General features: G+C 37.0%; 1 protein-coding gene across 1 annotated transcript; it reads right to left on the bottom strand.

Moving 5' to 3' along the window:
* Positions 1 to 5,994: 5,994 nt before the first annotated feature.
* LOC131033393 (DNA damage-repair/toleration protein DRT102) lies at positions 5,995 to 9,147 on the bottom strand. The gene is given in 3 exon segments (XM_057964618.2): positions 5,995 to 6,321; positions 8,009 to 8,617; positions 8,619 to 9,147. Coding segments are annotated over 2 exon segments (909 nt in total). The 5' UTR covers positions 8,967 to 9,147; the 3' UTR covers positions 5,995 to 6,321; positions 8,009 to 8,056.
* Positions 9,148 to 11,127: the final 1,980 nt, after the last annotated feature.

The following is an 11,127-nucleotide window of genomic DNA, read 5'->3' as shown; positions in this document are numbered from 1 at the left end:
TTAAGAAGGCTATGGTAATATTTTGTGACATTGATGGAGTAATCTTGTCACTCATAAGCCTCCTTAAGATGAATTTTCTTCCTACTTCTTATGAATAGACCATTGAGTGGTTCATAGTGTTAGCCTATTCTACATTGTTCTTGAGGATGAGATTGTAAGTTGCTACTAGTTACTAGTGATAGGTTTTCTCTTACCCCATTATTTTATGCATATAATTTGTTCTAGTCGTAGATGTGATGCCACACCACACTAATGTTCTGACATAGTGTAGGGGATTGTGACATGTTGCTGACAATAGCAAGTTGAGCTCAACAACAAGATTCTATATACAAAGATACGTGAAGGGAAATTGTATGTTAGGTTATTCCTACTTGGAGCTAAGTGGTATGGGACACTTGCATGCTTGTAGAGAGGACCTCATTTTTACTCTTTTTTTTGGTAACCCTGTGGTATCCCCTGGTAGGATCTTTATATTCTTACTTTTTTTGCCAAGTTGGGGACTTTGAAGAGGCGAGTTGAGGCGAGACTAGTCCACAGGAGGTGACCGATTCGGCCCCGACCACTGGTTAACACTAGAGTAGCGTGAGTCGACCTCTGAACCTATATGGGACGAACCCAAAGCCCTTAACCAGCCATGCTACCACATGTGGCATTCATTTTTACTTATGATTGGTTATATTTTGGTTAGCATATATGATTGTTCCTAACCATGTATACCTTTGGCTATGACAAGTAGCCTATGCATGCCTTCTTCACTAGGTACATCACTATGATGGGTGTGTTATGTGTGTGTTTTCTCCATGAAGCACATTTACATGTGGCATGCAACCATTGCATGTGTTTTTGCATGCTCATTCCACAAACACACATGAAAGGTTGTTGTTATAGTCATGGTGGGGCTTCCATCTTTATTTAGCTGTCATGTTCTAGTCACATTGTGATGTAATGTGCAATTTCAATGATTGTGAACTTTCTTTCGGTTATTGGTGACTTTTACTTTGTTTGTGTGGACTAGCAAATTCAATTTATCTTGTTTTAATGGTTTAGCTACTAATTATGAAATTACTTTACATGTGGCTCTTGTAGTTACGATTGATTTACTGTTGCAATTACATGTATCTATGTATCTTATTGTTGAAATTGAAACTTGTTTTCTTTGGTATTTATGATCTTTTGGTGGCTAAACTAGTTTATCCTTCTTGTTTGCAATTGCTAGTCTTGTGAACTGTGATGTTACCCTCCTTGAGTGTATATGAGGAAGTAGATGCTAGGAAACTTTGAAGATGGTGGTATGTGTGGTTTATTTCACAACTATGATCCACTACATTTCTAGTGTGTTGACTATATCTTGGAGGCTAGCCCCACTACACAAACAAGAAGTAGTTAAGGTTGAAATATTATAAGTATATTTTTTGAAAATAATGGTGTTCCTAAGGGAATTGAATGTTTGGTGCATCTTATCTATCCTATTCAATGAGATATTATGTTTCTTATTGCTTATCCATTAGATGATGTATGATTCTTTGATGTTGATGAGAGGAATTTCTTTGTTTGATATGTGGCATGTGATTATCTCAATCTTCATGGAGAAATTCAATTTCTAGTGGAGGATGTAATGCCTACCTATCCCTAGCTTGAATTATATGATGTGTTGGCACAAAATGTATGATTGAGATGCTAGATGTATGCTGTGATGTTAGATGATCGCATGTTGATGCTATTAATGGATGAAATTTACTTGTGGAGTTATTTAGTGAGATATGTGTGTTGCAAGCTTTCCCAAACTATTATTATTATGTTGCAGCTCATGGTCATGTGCATAGACATTGAAGTCGTAATCAAAGACTATTATAATTTTATCATTTAATTTAATGAGATGATGGATATGATGTTAGAAACCATTTGATGATCATTTAATGCTTTAAATATTGATGTTTATATTGAGTAGGTGTGATTAATGTGTATGTTAAGTGGATTACAGGTACAAGGTATTGGCTTCATGTAGCTCCACAAGTTTGAGCATACATGGACTATGGTTATATGGAAGTGTCACATTGGTCGCAATTACTTGCCTTACCATTATAGTCAATACAAGTGTGATAGCCTTATTGTCCTTCAATGTAGACCTGGATACTATTTTTATAGGATTTTGGAAGACCCATCCTTGTTTGAATCTCAATATATGTGTGTGTTTTAATATTTGGTTAAATTTGTATTTCTTGTAAATTTAAAATGAAATTATGCATTTTCTAGTTTTAAATGAATTGTTGAGTTTGAGTGAAAAGAACCTGAGTAAAATTTGATTATTTTATTTCTAAAAGGACTTTTGGGGTCAAGAATGATTCTTAAAATCAACTTGGAAAAATAAGCTTCTCAATTTAAAAAATATAATTTTTCTGTAATTTAATTTTTAAAATGGGCTTATATGGACTTGAATGATAGATTAGAATGTTAAATGTCGGAGAAATGTGTTTAATTGTCTATGTTTGGGTTCAAGGGCGAATTATTTTATTTTGAATTGGGGAGAATAAAATAAAAAGGGCTTTGTTATATCATTGTCATTCTTTGTTATAGAAAAATGTGTGCACAACCCTCTTCCCATGGGAAAATTGTTTTGTTGATTGGTTGAGGAATTTTGAGTGGAATTAAGGTTAGTAGGATTGGGTTAAGAATGGATGGATGGACATGTATCTTCACGGAATCCTTCATCTCCCTGTTGTGTGCAAAGAATTTGCCAATTGAGTTTTAACCAAGTTTGAGGTATTTTCCTCATATCTTCGCAATTTTCCTTTATTTTTGTTTCTTTTTGTTTTGAATATGATAGGGGAAGTAGGAAATGTGCACCAGTTGCTTTCAAATTTCAAATTAGACGTAAAATTTATATGTGAAAATTTTCCAAATATGTGGGTTATTTTGCCCAAGTTTTTAAGAATTGATCTAAAATTGAAATTCGCAGTGTAGAATTGGTGTTGGGCATGCTTAGAGAAAAAGGGTATCTTTAGAAAATTATTTTTTGAAGCTTTTCTTCCATGGTGTTTTTACAAAATGCTTGTGTTTTTCATTGAAAAGTTTATGAAAATTTGAAATTGTGAAAGATCTAGGAGGAATTTTAATGAGAGTTTAGAAATCTCTTTCATGAAATAATGAAACAAACCAAATCAAATTATGTTGTAAAATTTGAATATGATAATTATTATGCATCATTTTATGTTGCTTTCTAGTTTGGTAATGAGATGTTTTCTTGAATTAGTCTCTCGTCCTTGAGCTACTCCTTGAAATATTGTTGGTGTTTCACCTTTCATGGTCGTTGAGTGACCTAGTGTGATAGTATTAGTAGCTTACCTCATCTCTTGAGGGGTATAATGTTATTTTGCTTGGTGGGTACATGATACCATTGCGATGGCTCTAGTTCTTCCCATATCCCAAAGTTAGCTCATTGGATGTTGAGTGAGACCCTATCCTTCACTTGTGTTGAGAATGTAATTATGATGCAAATTTGAATGTTATGCCAACTTTGTGATTGGCATGAGTGTGTACCTTCTCCTTGTGTTCTTTTTTTTGTCTGTATTTGTGTGTATTTGGGCCTTGTGACACCTCCTAGTATGGTGAGAGTAGATGTTTTAATTCCACGTGGTAGGATGGCCTAGAACCATCATTGGGGATTGGAGATTTGAAGATAACAATTATTAATTTGACAAAAACACTATCTCACTATTAGAACTTTTGATCCATGATCAATACTCCAACTACAATATAAAGTCACATATAATTAGAAATGAACATCTTACACACTTTCAAAATCACTAGGAATATAATCTTTCATCCATACAAACACAATTATTCCTAAACAAAACATATAATAATAACAAATAAAAGATGACTACTAACCATTTCTTGCCAAACCTAAAAAAATTGTTTTTCCTGAACAAATTCTCATACCAAAAATGGGTCCTTATTCATTTATGAACATCAATATAAATTAAAAAAAGTGTGCGCTCAAATAGGAAAACAACTACAATAAAATGCACACACTCAAGACACACGGGTATACTAATTTTCAGGAGCCTACCTATTTCCCTAATAAATGTCATCGTTTTATTTCAATATCTACAAAATAATTGGCTTGTAAATGGGCATGACTGGGTTCAATCCAGTTCCTTTTTGCAACGTAAGGTGGTGTAGGAAAAGCCTTTGGAAGGTTGGGTGAAAGCAAATTTTGGCGGTGCCTCAAAGGGAGGGGCAGGATTCATTGTAAAGGATTGAATCAGGGACACATAATGTAGCGGAATTAAATGCGGCATTGATGGCAGTAAGATTTTGTCAGCAAATGGGGGTGAGGAAACTACATCTTGAAGGAGATTTGTTGGTAATCATACAAACAATCATGAAGGGATCGATTGATGCATAGCATCTACAAAACTCTATACTCAACTTTGTGGAAGACTTAAATAAATTCAAATATTTTAGAATTAGCCATATTAAAAGGATGGGTAACATGGAAGTAAATGTCTTATCAAAATGGGTGTTGAGTTTTAATGAAATTGGTTAAGTGGGAATTGAAGACATGAGACAATTAAATTTCGAAGAATAACTGACAAGGTGATAATGTCAGTTGAAAGCAGCTTTGAGATCCCCGAGTATTTGATGAGTACGAAAGCGGTTGATGGATGGTATGGAAGGTGGCATTGTATCAATGTTGCACAGAGTCTTAAAGAGGGAGTGTGAGCCAAGGTTAAAGGGAGCTATAACCACTTGCTTCATTCCTATTAATGCGCAAAAAAGCAAGAAGCGGGAGTGCAGGGTTTGAAGAGTAATTCAACTGTGGTGGTGGAATTGCAAAGAGGTGGCAAAGGTGTTTTTTTGTGCTGGGGTGAGAGATGGAAGCAAATTTCACTCTCAAGACACAAAAACAACTGTGTCTGTTTCATGGAGAGTTGACTACCCATAGGGTGAAGTGTTTTTTTAACTTCTGGGATGAATATCTAGTACCTTGTATCTATCTGATTGTGGGTAGTGCTTTTGAGGGGATCAAGCACCGTTATAAGACCAGAATGGATGTTTATTTGTTAGTAATGGCTTGGGGTTTGCAGAGTGGTGACAATACAGGGACGGTGAAGCATGTGATGGAAGCCTTGGTTCCTGCTGCTTATCTAGGTGAATTGGACTCATTACTCGAATGGGCAATCTCGAGAGTTGGCTTTGACATTGGGGAAGGAATAAAGCAAGAAGGCGAAGGTATAAAGCGGGTCAACAAACCATTTCTGAGATGGGCACGAGGGCAATGTAAATACCACCATAGTTTGGAGGCACGGAAGCGGGAAGGCGTGTTCTTCGTTTGAGGAAGCTTTGAAGCTGTTGATTGAGATAAAGGAGCTGGAAGTGGTGATCGAGCAAGCGAAGGCAGAGGAGGCGGAAGCGGGAAGGCGTGTTCTTCGTCTGAGGAAGGCAAAGGTTGGCTCCGGTTCCGGTGGTGTGGCGAGCTCCTCTCGGAGGGGATGATACAACTACCAATTTCCTTTTTTGATAACCCGTTTTTTAAGGTGTGATATGTCTAGTTTATGTCTGTTTTAATACTTATGGACTCTGCGGTGTAACCCACATTTCTTTGGTTTTTGATGATCATGGGATGTGACGGTCATTTTGGGTATGGCTAATTCTGTAGATGATTGTATGCTGGAGTTTTTTGGGTATGGATTTTTGTAGCTGAAAATGATTGTAACTATAGATGAACTTGTTTTGGGGTTGGGGTGGTTTGGGTGAATGTCGTACAGACAATTTTGATTTGGTGGATTGGTGGTACTTGAGCTTTAGACTTGTGTACTTACTTTATTTTAAGCAATAAAATCATAATTATTACTGAAAAAAAAAAAAAAAAAAATTCTACAAAATAACTGTTGACCGCTTGAACTCTGGACCTGCTTGAACAAATGGTGAAAGTAATATATGCATATAATCGAAGCAATAGTGAAGCAACAGTGAAGCAATGCTGATACGGCTAGAGATAAGGTTTGTTTTTCGCTTTAACCATTCTGAGAATTTTCGGACTACATGGAATCAGGGTTGTTGTATATTAACCTTACATGCTTTTATGAATACAGAATCATGAAATTACTCTTCCCATGAAGTAACTTCCATATCTGATCATATCTGAAACCATGTTTTATAAATATAATTAGACAGCCATTACATGTCATATCATCCAATGGTGGGATATTGACTAACTCTGTCATTACAGTTAATCTATTCTTGTGTATTGAAGGCATACATATAAAACTCCAAATCCACGTACAACGCCATCTCCTACTTGAGCTTATATGGTTCCTGAATGCATAATCATGAAAAAACTCTTCCCATTAAGTATAATTCAGATCAGAAACCATGCAATATAAATAAAACTAGATATGTATTGCATTTTGCACATAATCTCTGTTACTAATCTGATAGACTCTATTTTCGCACATTAAGCTACATATAAAACTCCAATCCCATGACTTTATATGCTTTATAAATACAGAATTATGAAATAACTCATCCCATTAAGTAGATCAGAAATCATGTACTATAAATACAACTCATTTCCAAAGTAAATTATTGAGTTTGATATGCTTAGGGTCCAGTCGTGGATCGCAACTTAAGGTGTGGATATGCTCTCCATGATCTTGAGTTCGAGCCCCCGGCTGTGTTAACTCTGTGCGTGTTGCTACCTTGTGAATGGGTAGTACACATTGAAGGATTAATCGTATAAGCGATAATCATTCAACGCTTTCCCTTGCTTTTTACAAATTATGGCAGTGTAAAACTCAAAAAGTATTGAACTATTCCTAATCTATCCATGAGAAGACTTCCATTTGTGAACACTAAGTTGTTCACCATATAGAGTCTTGAGGCTCAGTGGAAATAATCTAGACTGAATCAAATAACCTAAATATCAATACACAGCCTCTTTCTCCATGACATAATTTATTTCCTTGCTAGATGAACAAAATTTAATGTTGGGCACAATATGATCAATAACATAGGTACAGCAGAAACTTGAATTGTGAGAACAATCCCATAAATAATAAATAATAAATAATAAATAATAAATAAACATATATCACTTGTGTCCTGCTTATGCAGTATTGTAAGCAGTAACTGCCTTTAATGGTGATGCATTACCACTGGTACATAAATACCACCCATCTCTCTTTTAATACATATACCTACTTATTTTCCAATATTTAAGTATATAAAACCTCAGTTAATAAGGACTGATTCTGCAAGAATCGGTGAAGAACAGTGACATTAAATTTGAGATCAGCATTGAGGCCTAAGACAGACTGGATCTCAAATATAGCACGGCCTGTAGCATGACGAAAATGCCCTGTACAAGCTCTAAATTCATGCCTGGTGGCGTCCCCTTTATTAGTACATAATCATTCACCTGTGTACAATATCAGCCCCTCAGAAACTAACTAACTCCAGAGTATTTATTTAAGAAGTATACCAAATTCAAATTAGATCATTAATAGATTTAATCATTAAAAACATGCATTCATTGATTCATTCAATCTATATTCGATACCATTTCCCACTTGACTACGGCACAATATTTATTCAAGAGAAACATAATAAGTTTAAATTAGATCACCAATAAACATAACTCTTATTATTTATAAAATCGAAAAAAAAAAAAAAAAAATGGAATGAAAATTAATCTGATTTTAAGATAAGAAAACATACTAAACTAAAAGTAGATCACTAGAATAACTTAATCATCAAAACACTAAACTCACCAGAAGAAAACTTAAATCACTGACATACATTCATTCATTCAGCTTATTTACAATCCTCTGCTTCACTGCCGACCACAAAACTAACTTACAACACACACTTAAAGAGAAACATACCGAACCCAAATTAGATTAACAATAAACTTACTATTTAGATCTTGGAATTCATAAGATCGTCTAAGAATTGAAAGGAAAGCCATCTAGATTTTTAGTAGATCACCATGAAATTGACATACTAATTAGTCGTTAACATACGATCGCCAAGAAACTGACAGAGGACTAATTTAGCTGGGTTTGTTTGCAACAGCCTCAATGGCAGCAGTTGCAGCAGTTAAATCCTCGTCCAACAGAATGTCCCAGTGCCCATCCCACCTGATAAAGAATTCCGTATCGGTTAAATACTGCACTCGATGCACATCAGGAGAAGGCGTGTAGAGATAATCCCCAGGGCCCAGATCAAAGGTTTGGCTTTTAGTAAGGTTCCACACACGCTTGGAACCAGATAGCACAACAAGATCATGCCCAAAGGTATGATGATGAGCGGGCTCAATGCTTCCCGCCTTGAATTTAACAATGGCAGCAGTAGGGCTCTGTCTCACAATACTCCACGACCCACCAGGCATGATATCCACCGCTTCAAAATCCCTAGTCTTGCTCAGCGAGCAAAGCGCGCAAGAAGAAGAATCTGATGATGATGATGATGATATTTTGGGCATCTCTTTAACAGAATTTTCCAAAAAGGCATCGATCTCAGGCGGCCAGGGTTCGCCCTTGCTGGCCGGGCAGGGGGCTCTGAAGGGCGTATCGAGCCACGCATCAACGATCCGCCTACCCTCCTCTGGTGTGTGTGAACATTCCTCCCACCGCCAAAACATTGCAATCGTTTATGGATCTGCAGTTTTGGGCCTCCTCCACGGTTCCGCATGTGACCGCATATATGCCCGGGAACTTGTTAGCAAACACAGAAACCCCCACGCCCGTCCCACAGGCCACCAAGCCCTTCACTTGCTCATTACTCCCCTGCTGTTTTTCGCTTACCCGTCGCCCCACTTCTTCTCCCACACTGTAATACTTGTTAGTGCCCACATCCTCCACCTCTGCCCCCTTTTCTTTCAGGTATTCCACCAGGGAATCCTTTAGGGCACATCCTAATTCGTCTGCTCCGGTAATGATTTTCAGGCCCTTCTTCTCCATGCTCAACACTGTTGGAGTATGCCTAAAACGGGGTGGAACCGGGAAAATATACAGAGGAGAAATTGTGTGTGCAACCCTTCCAAATGCATGTATCTTGCCTCAAAATAGGATCAGGGTCGCTTATAATAGCCTATGTTAATCTGTCACATATTTTGACATAAGTAATTTCTTGTTTTAATTGAAAGGAAAGGTCAGGTCAGGTCATGTCTGAAATCAAAGGTTATCCTTATTTTTATCAAAGGTTATCCACGAGGCGTCATTTTCGTCCTGAAGTGACTATTATTGCGTAACTTATGACACCTTCTAAATTCTATAAATAAATAAGTAAGAAAGTTCACACTATAATGGCTAAATTATGATACTATTTGTTGGCACATCATTAAACTAGCAATTGCACCTTAGTGTGCAATGGGTATGCCAAAAGAGGTGTGTATGGTGAATTAGGAAAAACAGTGGTCTATTTTTTTGCATATAATTGGGTAATACATGAGGTCACTTGTTAGGTCATAATGTTGTTTGTGCAACAAAGTTCTCATTAGAGAAGTGATAGCTTCAAATTAACTAAGCATCCACTTATAGCGATCCAATCATAATTGAAACAAAACCTTTAAATTGAGAAGAAAATCAAGTTTCATTACCAACAACAAATTGTGAGAGCGAGAGAGAGGTTGAGATAGTGCTAGAAGGAGGGAGACATAGAGGGGAGATAGGTGAGAGAGAGATGGGTAAAGAGATCAAGATAGAGATAGAGAAAAAGAAGAAGATAGAGATATAAATAGAGTTAGAGACAGAGATGGAGAATAAGGAAAGGAATATGGAGAGGAGCAGAGAGATATGGAGAGATAAAAGAGAGAGGGGAGAGGAGTAGATAAAAATGAAAGAGAAAAATAAAAAGAGAGAAAGGGGGAGATAAAAAGATAGAGATAGTAAGTGATATATAAAGAGAGGGAGAGATATAGTGATAGAGAGATAAAGATAACTAGATAGAGTTAGAAGGATAGATGAAAGAAGTGATAAGGAGAGAGAGATAGAGAGAGGTACAGGGAGATAGAAAGATAGGGGGATATAGAGGAAGAGATAGAGAGAGATCTGTAAATGAAGAGGGAGAGATACATATAAATAGATGGTGAGATAGAGTGAGATAGATATCTAAGGACATATAGAGAGAGGGGGAGAGAAGGGGGAGATATATAATGAGATTGACAAACAAAGAGACCTAGGGATAGACAAATAGAGATGGGTAAGTGCACAAAGATTGTGGTCAGAAAAGTGGACACACCAAAAAAAACACATGAAAAACACCAAAACGCGTATGAGGTATTTCAAATTTAAAGAACCCCGTACGCGTTTAGGCTTGTTTTGCCGAGCCTAATCAAAGCTAAACCGCGTGCGCGGTTTAAAACATACTAGCCACATATGCGGTTTAAAAACTAAAACCGCATATGTGGTTCTGTCTGTCAATAAAATGCAATTCACTTAGCATTCCATTAGGTTTTTCAATAGGATATATACATAAAATATTTATACTTTAAGTTATATTTTATGTATATATTGTCAGGATGTTTGAGAGTGGTTCCAGATCTCTAAGAGTTATAATGCAGATTCTAGTTTTTTTAGTATTCTTATAAATTTCAGACTTAGTCAAATTTCAGTAATCAGCATGCTCATATCAGCATTATGTCTCTCATCTCTTCCCTACATTCCCCCTCTCTCTTCCTTAACCCCTACCTTTTTGTCTCTTAGGCATCTCCCTCTCTACTTTCTTCCCTCTCTCGGGTATCTCTCCGTCTCTTTCTCATCTCCCTCACCCTCTTTCTCTCTTTCATATATCCCTCTCTTTCTCTCCCTCTCTCAAATATCTCTATCAAGTTTCTCTCCCTCTCTCAAATATCTCTCCTCTTCTCTCTCTCTCTCTCTCTCTCTCTCTCTCTCTCTCTCTCTCTCTCTCTCTCTCTCTCTATCTGCCTCTCTATCCCTCTATCTCACTCTCCTCCTCTGTCAAGTGTATCTCTTTCCCACTCTCTCCCTACCTCCCCACCTCCCTTTCTATTTTTCACTTAACTCTCTCTCTCTCTCTCTCTCTCTCTCTCTCTCTCTCTCTCTCTCTCTCTCTCTCTCTCTCTCTCTCTCTCTCTCTCTCTCTCTCTCTCTCTCTCTCTCT

The sequence above is a fragment of the Cryptomeria japonica genome, chromosome 7 (assembly GCF_030272615.1).
Source record: "Cryptomeria japonica chromosome 7, Sugi_1.0, whole genome shotgun sequence".
Lineage (NCBI taxonomy): Eukaryota > Viridiplantae > Streptophyta > Pinopsida > Cupressales > Cupressaceae > Cryptomeria > Cryptomeria japonica.
The sequence above is the reverse complement of the archived record's forward strand: the minus strand, read 5'-3'. Positions and strand labels throughout refer to the sequence as shown.